Source organism: Polypterus senegalus, chromosome 10 (genome assembly GCF_016835505.1).
Source record: "Polypterus senegalus isolate Bchr_013 chromosome 10, ASM1683550v1, whole genome shotgun sequence".
Taxonomy (NCBI): domain Eukaryota; kingdom Metazoa; phylum Chordata; class Cladistia; order Polypteriformes; family Polypteridae; genus Polypterus; species Polypterus senegalus.
In genome coordinates this window covers 112,027,182-112,054,390 of record NC_053163.1, presented here as the reverse complement: position 1 = coordinate 112,054,390, position 27,209 = coordinate 112,027,182, and the positions used below count along the sequence as shown (strand labels likewise).

The window sequence follows — 27,209 nt, the reverse complement described above, 5'->3', positions numbered from 1 at the left end:
CTATGTATTACCTTGACAGCTCACCCAGTTTATTGAGGTCAAATAGTGTTGTGGAGATTTTCCACAAACCAAAATGAAGACTGAAGAGCATTCAAAGCAAGTCTGATATAATTATAGAGTAACACTGGTCTGAGCAGCGGTGCAAGACCAACTCAAAGGCACAATGAAATTCAGTGCAGAGCGTCATATGAAAGAGGATATTATATGGAACTATCAATCAATCAACATTTATTTATATAGCACATTTTCATACAAAAAATGTAGCTCAAAGTGCTTTACAAAATGAACTTGCAGCCATACTGCCTATGTCAAACCACCTTTCTAATCTAACAGGGATGGCACTTCTCAAAGAGGCTACTATGACAACGTTTGTCACTCTGATTTGTAGAATATTTGGTGAGGTATTTTTTATAATCTCCGAGGCATGACACTCAAAGGGCTTTTATGCAAGAGAAGCAAGGAAGAAGACAAGACTGAGGGTGGACTGTCCTTGCTCATAGCCAGGTAACACCATCCCCACTGTAAAATATGGGAAGATGAATGCTGCATCACACAGAGATTCTGAAGGAAAACCTACTCCTCTCTCACAGAATGCTTACACTGGAGAGGAAGTTTGTCTTTGGAACAGAACAATGACCCAAAGCACACTGCCAGAACAAAAGTGAAGTGGCATAAAAGGAAGAAGAAGAATGTCCTTGACTGATCCAGCCAGAGTCCAGACCTTAACCCTATTGATCAACTGTCATGACGCCTAAAAAGTACTGCCAGCATCTGCTCCCCTACTAACCAGGCACAGCTTGAACAATATTGGAATGGGGAGTGGACAAATGTCTCATTGTCTAAAATGAATAGAGAACTACCGAAAAGAACACTTGCTGTAGTAGCTTAGAGAGGTGGTTTAACCAAGTGCTTTTTGGAATTACTTAGAAACTGTTGACTTTTCAGCTTTTGGAATTTTCTTCCTTCTTTGGGTAGCACAATGAAAATGATTTATTTTACAAATAAAAAATCCCAAGTTTTCATTTATGTGAGAAAAAGGTTAGGGGCTGAAAACATTTTTTAACGCATTATGCGTTGAGCACTTCAGTCTTGAGGGACCTCAATGACTACAGGTTTTATTCCAGCCCATTTCACAATCAGTGCACCATTCTTTCTTTTACTGGATCACATTATTTAATCATCTGGCCTACAAAAATATCCTAAGAAATTCAGAATTATTTGTGTTCTTTGTCATAGCTTTAAATGCTTATTTTTCTTTTGCCATTTTCTTTTTTAATTTATTATTTTTTTGACTGTGTTGCGTAGAGAGCACTTTGAGTAGTGAGAAAAGCACTATTTAAATGTATTATTATTAGTTTTATCCAAATACTGGCAGCATTGAATCCACCCGTGAATGCCTTTGTTCCTCATTTTTACATTACACATGCATTATTAGTGTCAGGTGAGTGCTCACTGGTTGTCAGCTCTCATGCATACAGAGCCCAACGCTAGATAAAACTTTATTTGTCCAAAGGGAGGTTTTGGTATTTTATATAAGCTCTTTAAATATAAATAAATTATTTTTTATATATATACATAGGTACACAGACAAAAAGATCTCAAAATACAGTGGGATGTCTAAAAAAAGAAAGAAAATTAAAAGAAAAACTTTGACTTGGCAGTCTGTCACAGTGAGACATTATACAGATATATTGTTGTTGGCAGTATTCCAAACTTCTGCAGAACAATTTATTGGCTGAAAGTCCTCAGTGGTTAGTGTGTCAAAGACAAAATGTGCAGCATTGTTCATAATGGCACTCAATTTTGTTTTAAGTCTCTCCTTCAGTGGTTACTCCAGGGTGTCTAGAGTCTTTCCTATAACTTGAGTCTGCCCTTTTAATTAGATTGTTGATTTAGTTGCCCTTTGAAGCGATATTCCTAGCCTAGCATATCACAGCACAGAACAGTCACACTGTCCATCACAGAATTGTAGATGTGAAGAATGTTGCTACACACATTAAAGGAAAGAGCCTACTCTGCTCTTTCTTATATAGTTCCTCTGTGTTACGAGATCAATCCAGCCTATCAATAATGTGGACCCCCAATTACTTGTAGCAGTGCATCTAATCTACATCCATTGAATAATGACCAGAAATAGAGGTTGTTTGGTGCAGCGAAAGTCAATAACCAGTTGTTTGGTTTTGCTGATGTTAAGTTGCAGACAATTCTTTGTGCATCTCTTAATGACTTAAGACAAAACTAGTAAATCGTGCTTGCAAAAATTTCGCAATAATAATAGCGTTGATGAAATCATGATGAGGGAGAGAAGAACATCACATGTTACAGTAAGAAAGGAGATTATTTTAATGAGTAGTGACTTGTGAGAGAACTCCTATATTAGAATAGTAATATGATTAGTATGGGATGTTATTATAGTCACTTACAACAGCATGAGTATTTACAATACAAAGTGTAACATGAACAGGTTAACAGAATATATTAGATAAGAAGGGAAATGCAGGGCATGTGTAAGTCTGTATGTGTGAAGTGTGGCCGTCATGTAATGTAGTATACCGACGTCTATAATAATTGTCAGAAAACGCAATTTGTTGCATAAACGTTATTGTCACCCAAAATATTCCCCTGTGTGTAACCCGCAAGTACCTGTACGTTTAACTCGGGTTTCGATGCAACTCTGGAAAATGTAGTGTACAGCTGGCCATAGGTAAAAAAAACAGGGCCTGGCAAATACTCTGTTGTAATGTTTCTTGTTGTCTGGTAGTTTGCTGCTGCTCTTCAGAAGGGTTGTGTGTCTAATTCATATTTTGTTCACTGTCTAGATGCAAGACTTGCTGTTGCTAATCTTTGAATAATGTTGCTCTGTGTTTAGTCATACACTTGTTCTAAGACTTCTGACCTTTGCTGGTTGGTCTGGCATGGTGTAGATGTTTCTGCTTCTGTGCGTTAGTGTGAGTATGTAGGCCTGTGAGATCATTTCTGTTGGTCGCAGCTAGGCTGTATGTGCCTTTTCATTTTATCAGGAGGCTTACGTTGAAGGAAAAAGGTGGGGTAAAATGGTAGTGTCATAATACAGTTTTGATCAGTAATAAAGTATGCACCAAATAAACAGTCAAATACCACAGTCAATAATTGGTCACATTGAAGACTTGAAGATAAGCCTAAGACCAAAACTCTGCCAGGAACATGGATTCCTCGCTATTGTTGTGGAGAGATAGTAGTTGTGGCAACCGTTGTTTATATCGAGCTCGGACCGACACAAATGAAATAATAGAAGGATGGGGCGAGTCACAGACTGGTTGGAGTTGCTAGGTATGTCAGAATACGATGGGAAGCCACACTCCACCACTGCCAATGACTCCCTCAGATTATGAAAATGAAGTCCACAACAGAAAAGTACTATAATATGGCCTTAAGCTATCTGGAACTAGAAAGCCGTATATTGAAACTAGATAATTGCCAAACACTAACTCCTGCATTTGCATCCACATGGAAATTTCATTGCAGGGAAAGCTTTTGTTTTACATGTTAGAATGTTTGAATACTGGAAAAGCAAATTGTTACTGTAACCACAAGGTTGTAGGCTCTTGACTTCATGCTGATAACCTTCATAGATTTTTGAAAGAACTGTAAAAATCACTGCTTCAGGCATATTCTGAGCTTTGTACTTTAATTAAGTTGCAGTTTAAGACACGTATTTCTTTTTGAATATGTGATTCAGAAGCATATTTAGTTTTTGTTATATTCTGTTTGTTTATAGCAGTTTAGGAGTTAATCCTAGGTTGCCATGTCAGTCATCTTGGACTTCTATGTTCTTACATTGGCTGTTTTGCCTAGATTTTATATAAAAACTGCTTTGTGGCTAAAGCAAGCCACCTCAGTTTTGTTATTAGTTCCATCTAACCCCATTTTAAAGAGCATACAAACGCATAAAGTTCCATACAAAAGTTCAGATACTCCTGGCCAAATTATATATTTTGTCAACATTTGAAAGGAAAAATAGTAAATAATAACCTTAGCAGCAAATAAACTAAAACAACTGCATTTCATGAAAATGTAAATGTACACTTGAGATTTATTTGATGAACTGATAAAAATGTAAGGTCTCAGAACTTGTTCAGTCATTAGTCTGGTTTGGCATAGCTCATTTGGTGTTATTCTAGTCGACAGTTGCCATTAGGAAACAAATATCAAGTGCTGACATTTCCAGAGCCTATTAAATTCTTTGACTCTTCAATTATTGTACATAATTAATAGGCTTTTCTGAGGATGAGAAAATTAAACTAATCTATACCTACCAAGCAAGGGGAAGCATTGAAAAGATATTAACTCTTTTAGGGCGGATGTCGACTTTTGTCGACAGGGGTAGAGGGCGATAATCAGCTGTAAACGTCGACAAGACTCACTGTTACGTTATAGGTAGACCCTCTTTGCTAGGAGGACTGTTGGACTCGTTGACTTGATGTCGAATTTCAGCGTGTGTGTGAGTAGCATAGAGTAAACAACGTCTAGAATGGCGTCGACATCGGGCAAGAGAGCGAAGAGAATGCACAAAGCAAAATGCTTTGCGTGCGTTATTTATTTTATTTTTTTGTTTGCGTGCTATCTCTGGAGCGGATTTTGACTTAGCTCCTGATTTGTTTGCATACTGTAGAGCGTCTTGGAACCAAAAAAATTGTTATAAATAAGCGTTTTATGTTGATTTATGTGTGACACCATTACTTTTTTTTTTTGGGAAAAATATTCAGCCCTGGGAGAAAAACAAAAAAAAATAATTGGCCTAAAAGAGTCTTGCTGTTAAATTCTGGATTTGAACTTATACTCTTAAGGTTGTGTGGCAGCTGATGGCACATTTGTGCAAGTACAGAGAAGATTTGATTCCAATAAATACCAACAAGTCCTTGGGAGGAATGTCAAGACAGTAAGTCAGGAAACTAAAGCTGAAATAAGGATGGGTTCCACAAAAAGACAACAATCCAAAACACACTTCAAAGTCTCAAAAAGTGCACACAAGGTTTTGGAATAGATGATGCAGTCCCCACATTTAAACATTAATTGTGCTGCCCATCTAAGATGGATTGAAATCTAAGTAATCATTGTAGACCTGAGTATAAACATTTTTAGTAAACCGTACAATGCATATGTCTCTGCTATATGCCATTTGGTATGGGATTCATAAAAGCAGTGTTAATGTTTGGCATGTCCCTTCTATTGGAATGACAAATGCAATGTGTTTTATTACTATAAATGTTTGCGATGTGCCATCTTTTGGAATGATGGAGACATAGCAGCCTGATTTGCACATAGAATAAACACACACTTATCCTTTTATTAAATATTTTATTATTCTATTATTAAAGCTTTGGTTCCATTTGGGAGACTGGCATCATCCCAACTGACTGGAAAATGGGACTTGCCGTCCCTATCTGGAAAGGGAAGGGTGATCGCCTGGATTGCAGCAACTACAGGGGGATAACACTGCTCTCAGAGCCGGGTAAGGTCCTTGCTAGGGTCGTCCTCAAAAGAATCCATGATCAATTGCTCACCTACCAGCGACCGGAACAGTCTGGTTTTATGCTTAAGAAGTCTACCATCAACCTCATCCTGGCACCGAGGGTTCTCATGGAGCGCAAACACGAATATCAGCAGTTTCTTTGCAGCCTTTGTCGATTTTTGCAAAGCGTTCGACACAGTTGCTCAAGCTGCCCTGTAGGACATCCTGAGGATTCACAGGATCCCCTCGAGGTTGCTGGATATCATGGCCGGCCTGTACACTGGTACTGTGAGTGCTGTGCAGAGTGGAGGCAGGACCTCTGCATTTTTCCCAGTTGATTCTGGCTTTCGTCAGGGGTGTGTTCTTGCTCCTACTCTGTTCAATGCTTGTATGGACTGGGTGTTGGGCAAGGTCGTGGGTTCCAGCAGCTGTGGGGCATCTGTTGGTGAAAAAAGGTTCGCGGATCTTGACTTTGCTGACGATGCTGTGATCTTCGCAGAGTCAATGGAGGCTCTGATCGAGGCTCTTGACAGACTGAGCGAGGAGTCTGAGTGACTGGGCTTGTGAGTGTCCTGGATAAAAACTGAGATCCAGGCCTTTAATGACCTCTTGGGCACAGCCATCAGCAGTGTGTCTGTTTGCGTATTGACCTTGTCGAGAGGTTTACTTACCTTGGCAGTGACATTCATGACTCTTTCTATGAAGTCAGTAGACGAATTGGGAGAGCATGGGGTGGTCGTGAGGTCACTGGAAAGGGGTGTGTGGTGCTCCCAATATCTATGCAAAAGGACAAAGGTCCAAGTCTTTGAAGTCCTGGTGCTTCCAGTCTTGCTGTATGGTTGCAAGACATGGACGCTATCCAGTGACCTGAGATGAAGACTGGACTCCTTTGGAACTGTGTCTCTCTGGAAAATCCTTGGGCACTGCCGGTTTGACTTTGTGTCGAATGAGGCACATTACCTGCATTGTGAGGGAGCATCAGTTACGGCACTACGGCCATGTGGCGCGTTTCCCCGAGGGTGATCCAGCTCGTAAGATCCTCATTGTTGGGGACCCGAGTGGCTGGACCTAGCTAAGGGGTCGCCCACGTAACACCTGGCTGCGGCAGATAGAGGATCATTTCTGGAGGGTGGGACTGGACTGTGTGTCTGCCTGGGGGGGTTGCAAACCAGGATCACGAGTTGTTTTGTTGTGTAGTGGGTGTGGCAATGGACTGTACCAGTGCATGTTCCCCAACTTGACTTTACTTATCCTTTTATTAAGGCAGATTATTGAAAATTAGGGTGTAGATCTTAAATGTGATTTGCATGCAAGACCCAATAATATCTCATGCCTAGAAGAGATCTGCAAGAAAGAATGGGTGAAAAATTGCAAAACAGCAGTTCCAAGACTCCTTAGCTGGCTACAGAAATGTTTACAAAGTATGATTTTTGCCAAAGAGTTTGTTACAAAGTACTGACTTAAGACGGTGCTGAAACCTTTGCCACTTTTACTCTTTTTTTTTTTTTATACATATTTTCAAATCTTATACTAAATTGTAATGTACATTAACATTTTCATAAAAATGCTGTTTGAGACTGTTTGTTGTCAAAGTCAAATGTAAAAAAAATGTGTCATTTGGCCAGGGGTGTCTGTACTTTAGCATATAAACATTGCACTGGTGCTGCATTCTTTTTGTATGGGCTCCAACTCTCCACAACAAGTTGCATCCGTGAATGAATAACTGACTAACTGGAGATGGAAATAAGAAAATGCATGAAGAGTTTATAATATCTTATCTAATCCAGATTAATTTAAATTAAAGATAAAAACAGTGGTGATTCCTGACTGCACTAGAGTTCTGAATTCAAATCTGGGCCCGTGCACCTTTGTGTGTTTTTTTTTGTTTTTTTTTTTTTTTGCCTTTTTCTTCCATGCTTGTGTGGGATTTTCTCCATTTCCTCCTTCACCACCATCCCAAAAGACATGCATGTTAGTTTGAAGTTTAATGGGTGGCAATAAATTTGACCCTGTATGCAAGAGTGAGGGTGTGTGCATGCTTTGCATCCTGTACCAGGTTGGTCCCTGTCTCCTGCTTGATGGTGTTGGGACAAATGCCAACCTCATGTGATCTTGTATTAGAATAATTATGTTTAACTAATTATGGATGATGAATTAAATCCCTGTGTGTAATTTAGACCAACAGATTAATATATTTTAATTGATAGACTAATAATAGGTTAGTTATCTGATTATACAGTACATACTCTGATGAGCTGGTGGCATTGTGACCTTTCAGTCAATTCATTTTAGTATTACAGTATTTAGTATTTTACAGTTAAGGTCAGCAGAACAGCTTGGGAAAAGGAAATAAACTCTACTGGATTTTTGCCTCACCAACAGCACTATAATCTTGTCCTTTTCTGCAGAATCCTTGCAGAGATCAAAGATCCATTACCATTGGACACCAAGCAAAAGCTTATCCACCTCTGCTCAATCTACACGCAGACTGGAGACAGTGGCATGTGTTCTCCTTCCGACAGCGATGATCAGGAGGACTGCATCTACACTCTGGAGAGCCTTCAGAGGTCCATGAAGCAAGAGCTACCACATGCTGATGACAACCTGGAAGTTGAGCAATCTGACCAGGAAAGCTGGTTCAGTTCCACACAACCACAAGCAACCATTTCAGAAAGGCTGACCCCAGAGGTTGTTGCTGAGCGGATGAGCGCTCTTAAGGGCTCACCATGGCAGATATGCACAGGTATCTCTACTGATAATATATCTTTGAGGCAATGGGATTACATCAGTGGTTGTTAAACTTTTTAAATTTGTGGACCTAAATAAGAAAAATAGTATCCCAAAAAGAGGATTATTACCGTAAAGACAGCAGACTCATACATACGGTAGATAAATAACGATAGATATATTATTAAAAAAAAAAAATAAAAAACAAGTATATTTGTCACATGAATTTTACTAAAAGAGAAAACAGAAATACAGACATATTGTTAATAAAACAATAATTATCATTGAACACAAGGAGCAGATTTCTAATATTCATCACTACCAGTGCAGATACTTATTTTTAGGTTTAGTTAAGCTAAAAAAAATAAGTACCTATTTATAAGGAATATGGTGCAAGGATAATATGATATTTGTGAGGATAGTATGAATGGTCAGTTAACTTAGATAAAGGATAAAGAAGTTAAGAAATAATTAATCGATGCAGTTTCTTTGTCTAGTCTTAAATCACATTTTCTAACGAGTTCCAGACTGACAATACGCACTTTGCAGTGAGTTGTTCCTTGTGTCTGATTTTCATGCAGTAGTTGGGTATAAAATGTTTAGCAATGTAGCTAAATTATTCCTAAAAAAACTATGCACAGTTTGTATTTTATACCGATGACGGGATGAATCCTGATGAAGAATTCAGCAAACAGGCCAGGCTGACTGACGCAGTGCTGAAAGTCTGCTCTACAGTCTGTCCCACCCTTTTGATATTTTCTGGTGTTCTTCCAGTTCTCAGTGGTTCAACAAACACAAACTACTTGCTACCAGTAGACCACTTTAAAATGGTGTGAAGAGTAGGAATTCATCCTCACTGAGCTTTATGCACATCTGTCTTGATTCAGTGTATGCCATATTGGTAAACATACAATGAGGCACTGACCACACAAACATATGATACCCCTGCCATACTGATTCAACCCCAATCCTCCAAACAAAATGCCCTGAAACCCATCACATCCCTGTCATTCCCTCCTCTCTCCCATTTACTTTTATTTATCTTTGCTTGTCAGTCTCCTTAGTTTGACTCTTTTACAGGATGGTGTTTGGAGAATATTAATTACATTTTTCTGCCATAGAAGCAACAGCTCTCTCTGATGCAGCAACAGCATTGTTCACAGGCTGTCAAATCGCATTCTACTACAGTAAAAAGTACTCTAAATGGGAAGGTCTATTGTTCACCGTAGAATTTGTCATTGGACAGACTTGGTTAATTATATTGCACAATCCTGTGGCGACCCATCACAAACATGTCTACAACCCCCATAATTTTAAGAAACACTAGGTTAGATTAAAGGGGGGTGATTACTATTAAGATGTTAATCTTTTTCCTTCAGACTCTGTGAAGTGGGAAGAGTATCCATTAGGGAAAATACCTGGACAATCAGATGACCCTAGCTGCCTAATGGTGGACAGTTATTCTACAATGTCAGTGATGGACCAGTCAGTGGACCTAGGCAGGATAGCCTCGCACAGTACAGGCACGGGGTAAGTATGACGTTGAAGTTTACCTGTTGGCGCTCACTAATGTTACCACACAAGTAGCTGCTTTTGAAGCACATCTAAAATTTTGGACAAAATCTGCCTTAACAAATATTTACCCAGCAGAGGAAAGAAGACCAAAGTAAAATCAGTAAATCAGCTTAGCATGCCTAGAAAATCGAGAGAAAAAAATCAGTTTGGAGGAAAAATTCAAAAGAGAATTGATTTGTAATTGAGTATTGTAATGCTTGTAAAAATGGTGTTCACAAGAGTTAGGAGGGATGTCGGATAAAAATCTTTAAAATTAATAAAAAGGGAAATAAAAAGGATAGTGGACAGTCCATATCTTCTGCATTTAGACCAATAAGATGCACAAGCATGGCACACTAATATGGATGTCTGTCAACAGAAACAAATTGCTGCCAATATAAACCAAGCAGACGTTCATTTTTGTTTTTGTCAGTTTGTGGGTGCAAGTTCTAGGTGGAGTCTACATGTGACTGCTTTTGGTAGCTCCCCGAGAATGAAGTCACATGTGTGTCGTTCCACTTGACTTGTTGTTTTCTCCCTTCATGATGCTTCATTTTGAAGTAAAGAAACTAAGAAAGAGGAAGCTGAGGGCCAGCTGCATCCTGTACGCATTATGTGCAGGTTCCTCCTTTTGAGCCTTTATGACTTTATGAATCGGGTTTGCTAAGCATGTTCTAACAGCAGCTGGTATTATCATAAACTCCTTATTGAGCTCAGGAGCAGGGTGACGGTAACAAATCTATTATTATAAACAGCATATTGACTAAAACCTTTATCTGAGGCGATTTACAGGATCAGAGTAAAGTACAAATGTCTACATGCGTTTCTACAGTTGAAGCACAGGTGTGGGTTCAGTGACATGTCTTTCAGAGTCGCATAGTAAGGCAGAGGCAGCGGCTTTCCAGTCAGCTTTGGTAGTTTCTGTAAATTCTTTTATTTATTGAACTTAAGTATGCTACAGTACTCGTACCAAGATGTCAGCAAACTGATCTCTACCTTGGGCCCACACATTGAGCAAAGTGGACAAGGTTACGTCGGTAACTGTAAAACCCGCTTAACATCATCACAGAAAGGATTAAGGAGAATTCAGAAGGTGCTGGTGTATTATGTTAATGAAAAAAATGAGGCTGGCGATCTATCCTATCATAGAGGAACACTTCAGTGTTTTACTCGCTGCGCCAGCATTTGTCCTGCCCAAGGCATTAATGAAATTCCTAACTTAGGCTACGTCCACAGTACTACTTTTTTTCATTTTAAAATGGCCTTTTTTAAATAAAAATGATCTCAATCCACACTAGTCTTTTCAAATCATTTACAGAAGTATCTCCACAGACACTAAATTGACTAAAAGTGTATATGACATTGCTGTTTGCCAACACTGAGCATTCCTTTGTCAGCCGTAACAGGAAGAGGAAGCTTCCTCCTTGAATGGACGGTATTGCCGTTGGCCACGGGGTTTTTCACAGATCTGTAGTGACTGGTAAATTTACCGTTTGCACATGTATATAGCATTCAAACTGTAAGTAAGGCAATTCAGATAAGCAACACAATAAGCACCTTGGGAAAGCAGCTCCTCTGTTTCTACAATGTTGGAATAAGGTTTTCTTCCATGAAGGGTGACCAATCAGAATTGGATGTTGTAGTTTCCCAAACCAATCAGCGTGTGATTAGAGTCTCCATTTTCAAAACTCTTCCTTTTCATCCATCCACACTGCAACACCGAGTCTATATTTTCAGAGATGTGCAACTCTGGGGGCATTTTCAGAAGTCTCTGTTTTAACGGGTTTGAAACGCTTGGGATGGTATGCACGGAAGGCAGAAAAGGAGTCTAATGTCTGTGTTTTCAAATGAAAATGTAGCGGTGTGGATGTAGCCTTATGCCAGTTGTGTGAACTGGCCCTTTAAGATCAAGAAAAATTCATCTTTCATATGAAGGACACTTCATACACCTATTTGCAGACTACTCAGGTTGACTGTGGCTGTAAGGAAGGAAAACGCAACCTGCAATTAACAAGGAATGCACTGCTGGCCTGTCTTGTTCCCTGAAGCACCAGTCAGTTCATCACCTCTGATGACCTTAATCAGACCAGTGAAGCTACTGACAATTTTCAACTTACTGGAAGTTTCCGTTTTCGAACCATGCAATGCCTGTCTTCATTACATCATTCATTGCTCTTCAAACATTCCCCCCCCAGGCATCTCTCACTGACAAAGAGGGGGTCTTGCATGCTTTCACTTTGTTTGTTCAGCTATGCTTTATATCTGCAAAGCTTCAAGCTATTTAGTTTGTGATTTTCACATTAACTTTCTTACTAAATGAACACAATGTGGATGTTTTATACTTCCTTTATCCCCTAATCCATTGTACTCAAGTGCTTCTGCCCCTTTTTCCGGCCTATTTCTTTCTCGTCAGTGTTATTTAAGATAATGCATTTAAATAATATATGTCAAATTTGTATAATTTTGGCAAGGGGGATTTATTTATATGTTTACTCTTTGTTTTTCCTTTGCTTATGTATGTTTTGTATTAAATGTAGTTATGGAGGGGAGGCCATTGCTGCCTTGTCATCGGAGCAGCTGTGGGACGTCCTAGGCTTAGTTATCTGCAGTTCCTCCTGTCTGCGTATTTGCGTGTTGGTTGATTTTTTTTTTTCTTCTCCTTGAGACACATTGCAATGGGACCTGCTGTTTTTGCTTTTTTTCCCCACTGTTCCCTTCTCCTGATTATCTACTCATTCTAATGCATCAGTGGATTCCATTTAAATATAATAATGAACAGACACAGAGGGCTGAGTGTGAGGAGATTGTTGGATTTGGGGTTTGGGTGGGCAATGGATGGTATTCCCTACTGTTTTAATATGGGCAGTAAGGTGTCCAGGGTGGTGATGCTGCTCGGTATTTGTTGCTTTTTTCCCTCTCTTTGTCCCTCCACATCTGCTTTTTTTCCTATCGCATCTCTTTTTTTTTATCATCTTTTCATTTATGCTTAGTAGTTTTCTCCTTAACTTTTTTCAGTTGCTAATATACAGTTGTGCTTGAAAGTTTGTGAACTCTTTAGAATTTTCTATATTTCTGCATACATATGAGCTAAAACTTCATCAGATTTTCACTCAAGTCCTAAAAGTAGATAAAGAGAAACCAGTTAAACAAATGAGACAAAAATATTATACTTGGTCATTTATTTATTGAGGAAAATGATTGAATGTTACACATTTGTGAGTGGCAAAAGTATGTGAACCTCTAGGATTAGCAGTTAGTTTGAAGGTGAAATTCGAGTCAGGTGTTTTCAGTCAATGGGATGACAATCAGGTGTGAGTGGGCACCCTGTGTTATTTAAAGAACAGGGATCTATCAAAGTCTGCTCTTCACAACACATTTGTGGAAGTGTATCATGGCACGAACAAAGGAGATTTCCGAGGACCTCAGAAAAAGAGTTGTTGATGCTCATCAGGCTGGAAAAGGCTACAAAACCATCTCTAAAGAGTTTGGACTCCACCAATCCACAGTCAGATTGTGTACAAATGGAGGAAATTCAAGACCATTGTTACCCTCCCCAGGAGTGGTCGACCAACAAAGATCACTCCATGAGCAAGGCGTGTAATAGTCGGCGAGGTCACAAAGGACCCCAGGGTAACTTCTAAGCAACTGAAGGCCTCTCTCACATTGGCTAATGTTCATGTTCATGTTCATGAGTCCACCATCAGGAGAACACTGAACAACAATGGTGTGCATGGTAAGGTTGCAAGGAGAAAGCCACTACTCTCCAAAAAAAAACATTGCTGCTCGTCTTCAGTTTGCTAAAGATCACGTGGAAAAACCAGAAGGCTATTGGAAGAATGTTCTGTGGACGGATGAGACCAAAATAGAACTTTTTGGTTTAAATGAAAAGCGTTATGTTTGGAGAAAGGAAAACACTGCATTCCAGCATAAGAACCTTATCCTGTCTGTGAAACATGGTGGTGGTAGTATCATGGTTTGGGCCTGTTTTGCTGCATCTGGGCGAGGGCAGCTTCCATTCATTGATGGAACAATGAATTCTGAATTATATCAGAGAATTCTAAAGGAAAATGTCCATGAACTGGATCTCAAGAGAAGTTGGGTCATGCAGCAAGACAACGACCCTAAGCACACAAGTCGATCTGCCAAAGAATGGTTAAAGAAGAATAAAGTTAATGTTTTGTAATGGCCAAGTCAAAGTCCTGACCTTAATCCAATCGAAATGTTGTGGAAGGACCTGAAGCGAGCAGTTAATGTGAGGGAACCCACCAACATCCCAGTGTTAAAGTTGTTCTGTACGGAGGAATGGGCTAAAATACCTCCAAGCCGGTGTGCAGGAATGACCAAAAGTTACCGGAAACGTTTAGTTGCAGTTATTGCTGCAAAGAAGTGTCACACCAGATACTGAAAGCAAAGGCTCACATACTTTTGCCACTCACAAATATGTAATATTCAATCATTTTCCTTAATAAATAAATGACCAAGTGTAATATTTTTGTCTCATTTGTTTAACTAGTTTCTCTTTATCTACTTTTAGGGCTTGAGTGAAAATCTGATGATGTTTAAGGTCATATTTATGCAGAAATATAGAAAATTCTAAAGGGTTCACAAACTTTCAAGCACAACTAACTGTGGTATCTTTGAACATTTTTGACCTGGGGTCCACTACTAGAAGATCAGATATATTAGATTATTTGTTGTGCTAGCATGTTCATATTGCTTTCCTTCTGGATATTCTACTACTAAATATGGGTTATACCCCAAATTGGGATAAGGTGTTATTTGATGGCAGCCTCATCTTCTGTCCAATAAAAAATTGGGGATGTCTTTCTTCTGCGGCCAAACCAATCTTTTAGATTTTTTTGTAGAAGTAATCAGAATAGTTGACAAAAACAAATCATACGACATAATTTACCTAAACCTTCAAAAAGATGAATTCTGAAACTAGAAGCTGTAGGCATTAGAGGTAACCTCCAAAACTGAATCTCTAGTTTGTTAACCTTGACAGACGAGAATGCTCCACATGGAGCCAGGTCATCAGAGGAGTCCCTCGGGGGGGTCTGCCTTTGGACCATCACTTTTACTGACTTATACTATTGAAATTGATTCTGGTATAGTTAGTAAACTCGTCAAATTCGCAGATGACACCAAAATTAAAGGGATGGCAGACACTGAGGAGGTGTCAAAAAAGAATTCAAAATGATCTGGACAACCATCAGAACTGGGTGAACACTTGGAAGATTCAGTGTAATATAGAAAAGTGCAAAGTGCTACACATTGGCAAAAGGAATATAAATTATAAATACCAGATAAAAGACCCTGTCATACAGGAAGCAACCTCTGAACGTGATTTAGGGGTTTTTGTTGGCCGACCATTTTCATAGACTAAGCAATGCACAGAAGCAATTAAAAAGGCAAGTAAAATGTTACCGTAGGTTATATCATAAAAACTTTTGCTGAAACTGTTTTAATGCGCTCGTAAGACCACATCTGGAGCACCGTGTGCAGTTCTGGTCACCACGGTACAAGAAAGACATAGCAGAGCTTGATGTTGTGCAGAGAAGAACAACCAAGTGCATCCCAGGACTTAAGGACATGCATGAACTACTCTGACAGATTCAGAGAATTAAACCTGTTGAATCTCAAGCAGAGGAGACAGCATGGGGACCTCATCCAGGTATTTAAAGTCCTCAAAGGCATTGATAAAGTAGATCCAGCAAAATTTTTTCAGCTTAATGGTGAATCACGTACTTGAATCAGTGGAAGTTAAGGGGAAGTGTATTTAGGACTGCAACCGGGAGGCACTTCTTTACAGAAAGAGTTGTGGGACTCTGGAACAAACTACCAAGACATGGAGTTAAGGCAGAAACCTTGAGAACCTTTAAGAAGAGTCTGGATGAGATATTGGGACAGGTTAGCTATTAGCTGAAGAAATAGGTTTGATGAACTGAATGATCTTCTCCCATTTGTCAAATTTCTTATGTTCCTGTGCAGTGTAACCTCCCAATTAAAGTTTTAGCTTGGCGCACAGCAGCATCTCCACTTTCTTTGGCATCCCATTATTCAGGGGCATCATCATGAGTTTTCTAAGCAGCTGCATCATTATCTGGTTTGGAAACTACGGTGTGTCTGACTGTAAGGGCCTATAACAAAGAGTGCACTTAGCAGAAAAGATCATTGGGACCTCTCTTCCCTCGATGAAAGACATTCTCATAAACTGTTGCATCTGCAAAGCCAGTTGTTTTCTTTCATTCCATTTCCAATCAAGTTGAAATTCACTCCTCTTTATCTAATCTGACCCTAAAGAAGCCCCTGGATGATGAAACCTCTACTGTCAATCCCACTACTACTTACTACTCTTCAGATTAAAGAGGCTTTAGTGTCTTTGCAATCTGGGAAATCACTAGAGCCAGATGGATTACCACCTGAATTTTATTTGAAGGTTTTGAAAGCGGTCTCCTTTTTTTTCCCCCAAAACTTTAAACTCTGCTATCTGCACCACATGGTTGAATGATTCTGTTATCTTTTGTGATCAGTGGGCTGTTTACAGTTACTTAAGGTACCATCCCATCTCTTTGAATTCTGATGCAAAAATACTTACCGGTAATAGGTTTTAGTGTCTGCCTTCAGCTTATAATTTCCATGTTGATTCACCCCAATCAGAATGTTTGTTTATACTCGCCAGGAGATGGACAACATGAGATGTCTTCTCCATAGTATCGAAGCTGCACCCAACCTTCCTCAGGCACCCTCTTTGCTGTCTTTAGATGCTGAAAAGGCATTCAGTCCAAATGAACTTGTCTTTACTCTGCCAGGTCAACCTTTATTATGATAGCACTGGTGATTCCTCATCTACAAAAAGGACGTAGCAGCACTAGAAAAGGTCCAGAGAAGAGCAACTAGGCTGATTCCAGGGCTACAGGGGTTGAATTATGAGGAAAGCTTAAAAGAGCTGAGCCTTTACAGTTTAAGCAAAAGAAGATTAAGAGGTGACATGATTGAAGTGTTTAAAATTATGAAGGGAATTAGTCCAGTGGATCGAGACTGTTATTTTAAATTGAGTTCATCAAGAACACGGGGACACAATTGGAAACTTGTGAAGGGTAAATTTCGCACAAACATCAGGAAGTTTGTCTTTACACAAAGAACAATAGACACTTGGAATAAGCTACCAAGTAGTGTGGTAGACAGTAAGATGTTAGGGATTTTCAAAACTCGGCCTGATGTTTTCTTAGAGGAAAAAAGTGGATAGGACTGGCGAGCTTTGTTGGGCTGAATGGCCTGTTCTCGTCTAGAGTGTTCTAATGTTAAAAAAGGTGTGATATCAGATGGGGTTTGGGGAGGTCTGTGTCAGTATGGTCAGGACACTTTATTCATCTGTCTCCGCTATTACTATCGCTAATTCAATTATATTGCAGCATTTTCGGATTTCTTAAGAAGCCATACAGTGCTGCCCACTTTCCCCTTTTCTCCTCAGTCTCTCTCTCTCTCTCTCTCGGACTTTTAGCAATTCCTATCCATAAGTCAAATTAATCTCCCCTATAACTTAGCAGGGCACTCACCACATAGTCGCACTTTATGCCACTGCTATCGTCTTGTTTTTTCTCCATGATGTCTCTTTGGAAGTGTCATATGTTCTTATTGTATTTCTTTTTTCTATGTTTGTGCCCGGTTACATAATAAAGATTCCAAGTCGACGACTCTTCTCCTTGATGTGTCCAGCAGTCTGGTGGACCATTTCTGGGGTCCACAGCAGGTCTGAGCAAGTGCTGGCAGTACAACTTACAAAGTCAAATACCTGGATATCATGTCACCTCATTAAATTATAAGTGCATCTTCAAAAGTGCCCAGGATCCTCCGTCTCCCCCTATCCTTTTAGTCCCGACTTTAATAAAATGAATCTTGTCCCTTTGTTTAATTTATCATCTGAAGGACCCACACCTCCGTCCAGTTAAATTCTGGTCTAAAGTTAGATCTCCTTTGTCCCAATTCCTTTGTAATGCTAAAAAAAATGCACATTTAACGTTTTATATTGATCTGAGATAGGTTGAGTGGGAAGTGTTTCCTTGCCAGATCTTGAAATGTAGCAATGGGCATTTACACTTGGATCAGTTTTGAGCAAGTTGCATCCCCCATTGATATTCCTCTTTCTTGGCTCTCAGATGAAAGTAGATTTGCGCTTCCTACTGTACATCTCGTCATCACCTTTTACTTCTCTGTGATTTCATTTAAATTGGGCTCACTAGTTACATACGCACTTCCTATAAGGTGCAAGATGGAGAAGCAAACCTACATTTACTTACTTCCATCTTTAATAATGCAGCCTTGCTTCTTGGGGGCATTTTAGTCCCCAAGTCTGGATGCAGTGTGGTATCACCAAGCATTCAAACACTAAACGCTGCTCTATATCAGTCCGTTTTTGAGTCTGAGTTTCTTTGTCTTCTTTCTCCCTGCTGGCCCTTAGTCAGGCTGTTCTCTCCTAAAACCAAGCCTTTGTATTATATGTGAGATGCCTCTCCTAGGTCTCGACAAGTTCCCTGGGTTTGAGAGTGTCATTTAAAAAAAAAGTATTACTTTAGCACCTTTGAAGCCGTCATCAATACACACTTGTGTTTGCCTCACTTACCTTTTAGCTCGCACACATTCTGGGAACGCCCCAAGGTTAGGGTTTTCTGATGTCATTTCTCAAAGCTTCTGTCATCGATTCTTTCCGTTCTCACCTCAAATGTCGCTTCTTGTGGACTTTTCTGCCATGGTTCTGTGTCTTCCAGCATAAGCTATTCTTTCTAGGCACCGTTGCTACCAAATTGGCCTCAGCCTCCTGCTGAAAACCCCCCAGTTTACCTCCTTTTTAAATCTTATATTAGAATTACACGCAGCTTTGATGAATGGTGCATTGGGTTGTAGTGTTTCAACTTGGCAGGCCTTCATCTGTAGCCATATAGAGGGGAGCTGCAATGCAGTGTCCACCATTCCTTTTCATATCGTTGCATCTTCCCCTTCTTGGCTATCTTTGTTCATACAAGGCAGGGTGAGTAACTGACTGGCCTAATACAAGATTTGCTCATGACAATTTCTGTATTGCACAGTGGTAAAGATATTTAAAAATTTCCGTTGAAAATATTGAAACTGTAATTTACATTTGAATGTATTTGATACTTGAAAGCGAATGTCACAGTCCTGCTACACGTCCCGCTTGTCTTTCTCGGTCTTCATTACAGGACAACAATCATTGGCTTTCATCAGGGGTGTCGAGCTCAGATCTTAGGATGCTGCAGGTTTTTGTTCCAGTAATCTGAGGCTAGTGGACGACTTATTTGGCCTGGATTTTAATTGACTTGGCTCTTAAGACACAGAATCCTTCTTCTTTGTTTCCTTAACCAGTAGCCAAACAATAATGAGATGAAAAGTGAGGGAGTCGATAGATGAGCAGCTCAAACTGCACAGAGCTTCTTAATTTGCAGCCATTATGTCATTTTATGGGTTGTTACTGCTCTCACTCTGCCCCACCAAGTGTTCTGTGGATGACCACTTATTTCATTCATATTGTATGAAATGGGATCAAGTTATCTGGTCTTCTTTTGACACACTTTGCATCGCATTATTTTTTGACTGTTGGTAGAGGAAAACCAGAAACAATGAAGGATGTGGAGTCCTACAAAGTAAGACAAATAAAGCAAAGGAAGTCTGTCCCACTACCAATGTTGGTAAATAAGAAAGCGGATGGAACGAAAACCCTGACACCACTGTAGCCCTGCAGGGTCCGAGTTTGACCCTTCTGGCTTGTATTATAGAATAAAAGTGTTAGAAGAGTGTCCTTCTCATCTGAATGCACTTTCTTATGCAACACGTTCTAGATTCTGAAGATGTCCAGATGTTCACGCAGAGCTGATCTGCTGTAGCACTCCATAAGCGGTGAGACCCTCTTGGTCTGGAGGGCTAGCACGGCTGTAGGTTTTCATTCTAAATCTTTTCTTAACCTCCTTAGACTTGGACCTGAGCATCACTCGGGCTGTGAAAATAGTGCTAAAAGAGTCTCTCGGGCAACTGTATAGACACGTCTCGCATAAGACCCCAGGTTTACTTGGGCTGTAAAACTGCCGACAGCATTTGTGCCTAACGTCACTCGGGCAAAGGTATTGGCAAGACTTGTGTCGGGCCCGAGCGTCACCCCGGTAATGGTGCAGATGCGTCTTCTCCGAGCCTCATAAGGGCGCCACTCCTCGGGCAGTGATGACGAGGTGAATCTGTCATCAGGCAGTGACACTTGTGTCCCTCACTCATATGTGCTGTTCATACTGCATCATCATTATACTTTCAACACTTCTGGCTTTATACTTTTAAGTGTTATGCAAGTTTTACAGTAAGATGAGATTTAATAAAAATGTGATGCTTTTTACATTTTTTTGAGAAAATGTGTAACACTAAGGAGGTTAATTAGTAAGCAGTTATTGCTGCTAATTAATTCTTCTGTCTTCGTTTTAAATGACTTCCTAAGACTCAGCCCCTTAATTGTTTCTTTTCTCTTTAATTAGCAGCCAAAGACTAATGAGATACAAAATGAGGCAACTCATGACCAACCAGCCAGCCTGTGTCCATCACACAATATCTGAAAATAAAGAAAGGTGACGGCCTCAGTAATAATGTTGATTTACTCCACAAAACATTTTGATGGTTTTCAAAGAAAAAGGAAAATCGACAGTTTTGGAAATGTCAGCCATGGCAGAAAGAGAGCAGCAACAAGTCATGCAATTAAATAGCAGAATTAATTAACAAGAAGAATCGACTTCTAATTGACAAACTGCCTGGAGTTTGAGGCCCTGACTTAGCCGCTCATCTGCACATCTCATTTCTCATGAAGCAATTCAGAGGACTGAATCTTAAAAAAGCAAGGCAATTAAAATGAAGGGAAAAAGAAGACAATTAGCAGTAAAAACTGGTCACAAATTAAGGAGAGGGTTAGATTGAAAACCTGCAGCCACAGTAACGCTCCAGGACCAGAGCTGGAGACCCCTGAAGCCTGTAATTTTCACTGGGTACCTTTTAAAGACCACCCTGACCACCGCCTCCTTTGACCAAACATTTCTTCCAATAGTGATGGGCTGTTGCCGTGACCTCCGTGCTGCCAAGATAATGCAGTTGTGCCAGACTGTCGGGGCCATCGTTGAAGGAGAGCGTAGTGTCCCATTTGAAAACATCCCAAACTGATTATATTTGTTTGTTTTTTGTGTTTATTACAGAATACCAATTCTAAAGAATGAAATAATCTGGGCTTGTTAACAGTTGTGCCGTTAAATTCTCGTGTTTTAACTGTTTGTCCCTCAATTACAGGAACTCAGTACAAAAGAGTGCCACACCTGATGGACTGCGCTGGACACAAAGTGACTTGCACAGACTTAAATCCAGCTTGCAGCTTTTCTAATAATGTCGCTGGACCCCTGCAAGACTGTGAGAAAAGGGCTGCCCAGGTGAACGTCCTTCTAGAGAGAGGAGCTCCTGTTAAACATCTCTGCAAGTCCTGTGTTGGACTTCCTATCTTTGTTCTGTACCCCATTAAAGGGTCAAGCTAGTGCCTCTCACCCACCCCTGCGCAGTGTTACTTTACAAATGTGAAATCCTTGGTTGGACTCGTACAAGCACATGAAGTCTGTCATGGCCGCTGCATCACTTCCAAGTGGCTGTTTCTCCATTCGCTCATCACTACATGAGGAGGTCAAACCATTTTTTTTATCACATGCATTGAAATAAAATAATTTTAGAATTGTGCGTCTTAATGTTGGTTTTTGTGTTTAATTTCAAAGGAAAGTTCTATAAGTTAAAGCACCCTGTAGACCAGAACAGTAAGCAGTGAGCCGCTGACCATTTGTGGCAAATTGTGACTTGGCAGGAACCAAAGGATCAGGCTGAATGTGTGCCAGCTGACAAAAAGTCTGGACTCGCACAAACTGAGACAAAACAAGTTTATTTTAGTCATAAACAGACTAGCAGTGCAAAACCACAACTCAATGACCAGCATGTCATCTTCAGCAACACAATAAAGTATTTTACTGCAGTCCTCACTTTTACACACAAGTGAACAGTAAAGCATTGGATGTAGCACTGCATTACTTGCAGTGTTTTCAAGATGCAGTGATGCTGGCTGGCAGTGCATGCAATGGTGCTGGCAATGGTTCTCTTGTAAGGCAAATTTTACTTTAACTGACCACGTGTCTGCATTGTTAGAAGTTTCTTTTCTAAACAGCCTGTTTTCATTTTCACAACTAATACAAACCTTCAGAAATACCTTTTGGCCTTTTACTGCAGTCAGTAACTGACTTTACATCCTGGGCTTCACTTTCTAGACTATCCAGGCTATGTGAAGTAAGCCACCTTTCATTTCCCGGTGCTCTGTGGAATATACAACAGGGTTCATTTTACTTTGTACAAGGACTCCTTTGCCCTTTTTGAAATATTATATAAAATGCTCTGTGTACTTAGAGCTTATGTTGGGTTACTTAGTTAACCATACTCAAATTTATAATAGAGGGTGAGGCAAAATGAAGTAGCACATTTCTTAGGGTCATTGCTCGAGGTACAGGGAGCCGAGTGGGTTGGGGTGTGGGGTCCTTTGATAGGCGATCCCTTGTAGTTCTCAGTCAGCAACCTGCGTTGGTCTGATGCATACAGTGCTTTTGCTGCCTAAGCGTTCTTCAAAAATAACAAATCCATCATCACTGCACAACACGCATTCCTCTTAATGGTGACATCCCAAATCAGAAAACAATTCTTCAGTGGGTGGCTAAATTTCGACAGACAGGTACAACATTGCACAGAACATCTCCAGGCCATCCTCGGACTGCATGAACGCCTGAAAGTACCCAAGCTGTAAGGGCATCGATTTTGCAGTCTCCTAGACATTAAACGTGCAGAGATGCTTCTGCCTTAGGCATTTCCAACAAGTCTTTGAGAAGGATTTTACACGAGGACCTTAATTTCCATCCATACAAAATGATGGTAGTGATGGGACTTCCTGAGAGAGACTAGGAGAGCCGTAGAGGGTTGTGTGCGAGCCTTCTGCAAACCGTTCATCGAGATCCCATTGTCATGTGCAGCGACGAGACACATTTCCATTTGAATGGCTGTGTAAAAACTTTTGCTACTGGGATGAAACCAACCCTCGTGAACTTCATCAGAGACCCCTGCACAGTCCGTGTCCTAGAGTTTGGTTGCAGAATTTGCCATTGTAGGTCCTAACTTTTTTGAGGAGGGGGGGAGCAACGATCGCCATCACTTCTGAAAATTACACTGAAATGAGGCCCCAACTGGAAGAAATGGATGTGCTGGTTGCCTGGTTTCAACAGGATGGAGCAACAGCCTCATAGGGCCTGTGTGGAGGGAGACGTTTTTGGGGAAGCTGATCTCCTTGCCCAGAGATGTCTGGTGGCCTTCATGTTTGCCTGATCTCGCTCAGTGTGATTTCTTCTTGTGGGGCTCTCTCAAGTCGAAGGAGTACACACACCAACCTCAAACCCTTGACGCCCTCAAGGACGCTATTCCCCTTGAAATGGCCAAACGAGTCATGCAAGCGTTCAGAAATCGTCTCAAAGAGTGTATTGCTAACGACGGCCACCACCTTGAAGACATTTTTAGAACATGGTGAAACAAATCTATTTTGTATACCCTTGCTTGTGTCGTAATGACATTTATTTTTATCTTGTAGCATTTCTGTAGAATGAACATTTGAAGTGTGGTACTTCTTTTTGGCTCACCCTGTATTTAATAAATGAATTCAGTTTGGACTAGGAAAAAAAAAAATAGCGGCGCCTGTTTTTCAAAAGAACCCGTGTCACTGTGTCTTAACTGCTGTATGTGTACAAGTGAGCCCACCTTACCTAAAGATGAAACCTCTTCTGAGACTTGCAGCTTTTACCTGACCTTGTGGGTAATCGACTGGTGGCTCTCTGCAGTCATTAAGCACATTTGGATACAGAAAACACCATGAATTGCTTTGAAAATATCCCAACAATTATTTGCAGGTTTGAAAAATGAAAATGGCTCACCACTTAGCCAGCTGCTCCTAAAGCACTGCTGTAAAAGCTCAGCGTTCTAGCATCTGGACGATCGGGATCTGCTGTAGCTTTGTCTTGGTCACGTGTGCTGACCGGAACAGCTAATTCTTAAGAGACATTTAATACAGCATACTGAGAAAGAAAGACCCATATTGATCTATTAAAATGTATATTTATACGCATTTTGGCACAGTTCACACAAACATGGCTTACTGTACAAACACCACACGTATGCTTATTATAAGAACACACACACTTTGTCATTAAGACTTACATTTTGTTTGGGTCAACAGGCCCAAAGAGTTTATAAAGGTTTTCATAGATTTTCTTCAATAATTTGTCATAAAGAAAAAGCAACAAATAAAACAAGTTGTTCAGTATGACACAGAATCCCCCCCTCTCTGCTCGCTCGTGTGTCCCTCCCTCCCTTTACGCGGCTATAAAGCCAAACATTTCAAACAAGTGTACACTTTGTTCCCGTACCCTCTTGCAGAGGGACATTCCAGTATCAGAGCAGTTTATTATAAAATGCATACAGGAAAGAGGCAGCGGCAGCCCCCACATGAGGAAGAGATGGCTGCTCCCAGAGTTATTAATGCAATTTGTAAGACTTGTTGAGGAAGGTTAACAAAACCAGAGGATAAAAATGATAAAACTGTTCCACTATATACAGTGATAATGCAACTCCATTCAAAGCTGCCAGAAAGCAAGCTTTTGGGATGGCGATTTCTATCTTTTTACAATTACGGGAAAGGTGTCACTTAAAAAGTGACTTTAAAAAAATTTGAGTTACTGTAACTACACTGGTTTGCCATTTTACAGCAAAGCAATAGATTCAAGTCAGGCAATAAATAAATAAATAAATAAATAAGATGGTTAAATAAATATTAATGCTCTTTAGCAGCATTGCGTTGTTCTTCACAATAACACAAGCCACTGGAGAGCAGATAACCGTTCAAATCAAGTCCACGCCACAGTGAAGTGCAGTGCGATGCGATGCGGTGGGACGAGTCCCGGATGACACGATGCCAGATGCATCACAGGACAGGCCTACACATCAGCAGCACTGAAACGCTAGTTGAAGCGTGGGGACTTCGTACAGCATGCATTTCAAGGGACACACACAGATGTCACACAAACCCGAGAAACAAATCTGTGTCTTGCCCCACCAACTTGATAGACACAAGTAGAACAGTAATATACAGGAGTATATCGATACTGTATTTTACAGTTTTAGCTAATAAATATGCAGCAATGGTAGTGCCAGAAGCCGGAACCAAGCTCAGTGAAATACTTCATTTTTAAAAGGTTCCTATACTGTACAGGTGCCCGCCTACTAGGAAGCCGTGCACACCTATGGGCTACTCCAGGTGACACACAGTGTCACAAACATGGTGGCAAAAAAAGAACAAAAGTTTAAAAATAAACAAAAAGACTCCCTATTAAAGCTATTCTATTCATGTTACTGTACATTTCATAAATATTTAATACACTGAAAAAATAGATACAATTTGTATCAACAAACAAAGGTCATTTCTGGACATTTGAGGCATTGCAATGTTGCTGCAATTACACAAATACAATGAGCAATATATATGTTTTCAAATATTAAAAAAAATTACCAAGAGCTGAGTGGGCTTACATATGCGCATGCTTGTCGTTAACACAGATGGCTACCATGCCCACACCTGTAAGGTTTGGCACAGGGGGGTAACAACGAGCATATCATACACATTTCAGCATGCAGTTACACAATTTGTACCCTTTGCCATCTGAATCCCATAGAAAAAAACAAAAAGAATTCTGTATGTGAACAAAACAATCCCTGCCATGCAATGCACCGTAACAGAAATAGTTTGCAAAGTTCTTCACAACAACCATTTATAGTCAAAGTAAAAGGTGTTTAAAAATAAAGATTATTATTAACTTAAAAGCTCCTGCCACTCGGGATTAATAAATTACTCTTACTGCCCAAAGTGGCTGCAGGTCTCACCAAGTGGACTGCTCCAAAAATCAGGCGGAGTTGAGTTCTTGTCCACTAAGTCACATGTGTGGTCCTCTGCTAATTAGGTGCTTACTACAAAGAAATATAGTAGGTCACTATGACCTACAAGGCTCATACATAGACCCCTGTCCCGACAAGGGTCCATGTGACATTTTATCAAGTTCCTGCGAGCAGCTCTCTAGATAGAGTCGCAGTCTGCCCCATCAAAAGGCAAGCTCATGCACACAAAAGTCAGTTCTGCTCTCGGTACTGACACCTTCAGGATTGTCCATACCAAGTTTCATCACAGCTGGATGAAGTATTTTTAAGAATGCTAAACAAACACACACACACACACACACACACACACGCACGCACAATGAGACAGACAGACACACACACTGACAGACAACCAGGCGCCTGCGCATTCCCCCATCTCAAAGAGACACATCCCCCACAGGGGGATAATCATCACACCTTCATATGAAGGGAAATTTATTCTCAAACATTTGAAGAAAATCCTTTCGGTCTTCCAGAGGAATTGTAGTAATAAGATGATTTAATGAAAAATGGGGAATTAAAAAAAAAAAGATAAAGCAAGGCCCCAAGTTGGTGAAATTCTCATCAGATCTTCATCAAAACCTAATGATTGCATCCTTAGATAAAGCACAAGAAAAAAAAAAGCATGCAGCCTCTGAGGTGGTCGCGGTGTTGGACAGGAAGTGCATACAATCCACTAGATGCTGAGTGTTAAAAAAAAAACAATAATTAGTGCAACCAGGAAATCCCAGAGATTGAATCAAGCCACCAAAACCAACAGGAATGATCACGAGCCACTGGCACGGATGCTCAATAATTCCCAAAATGGTGCTGAAGAATTCAACTGCAACTATAAAATGGGATTCCCAAAAACATGACGTACCCACTCACTCCAAAGCTCTATTCTACTGTTCAAAATTCCTACAAAATGCTGCTTCATTGTAGGTGAAGAAGCACTATAAAAATGGCCCTGGACAAATTAGTGTCGGGTAAAATACTGTATTTTTAGAATAGCTATTGCACATTTCTTGCTGGTACTGCTCAGCTTGCTAGACATGTCCAACACAAACTGAGAAAAATTTGTTATCTATATCTATATAATATATATATATATATATATATCTATATATATATATATATATATATATATATACACATATACATATACATATATACACACACATACACAGGGTGTCCCAAAAAATGTATACAAACTCTGAATGACGTTTATTTGAACTTGCTGAAGTTTGGGGATGAGGACCAGTTTTCCTTCCAGCAGGATGGAGCATCTCTCCACTACCATCATGATGTGAGGGCCTATCTTAATGAAACTGCCAAACAAAAGAGGAGGTAACCAGACCTCATGGCA

General features: G+C 40.2%; 1 protein-coding gene across 2 annotated transcripts in view; it reads left to right on the top strand.

Annotated features, from left to right (window-relative positions):
• The window catches only part of las1l (LAS1 like ribosome biogenesis factor), a 91,147-nt gene extending 69,612 nt beyond the window's left edge, over positions 1–21,535 (top strand). For both annotated transcript variants that reach the window (XM_039766341.1, XM_039766340.1), the window contains 3 exons: positions 7,900–8,234; positions 9,598–9,748; positions 21,101–21,535. In XM_039766341.1, coding sequence (XP_039622275.1) covers positions 7,900–8,234; positions 9,598–9,748; positions 21,101–21,191 — 577 coding nt within the window. In that variant the 3' untranslated portion in view covers positions 21,192–21,535. The remainder of the gene's footprint in view (positions 1–7,899; positions 8,235–9,597; positions 9,749–21,100) is intronic.
• The last annotated feature ends 5,674 nt before the right edge of the window (positions 21,536–27,209 follow it).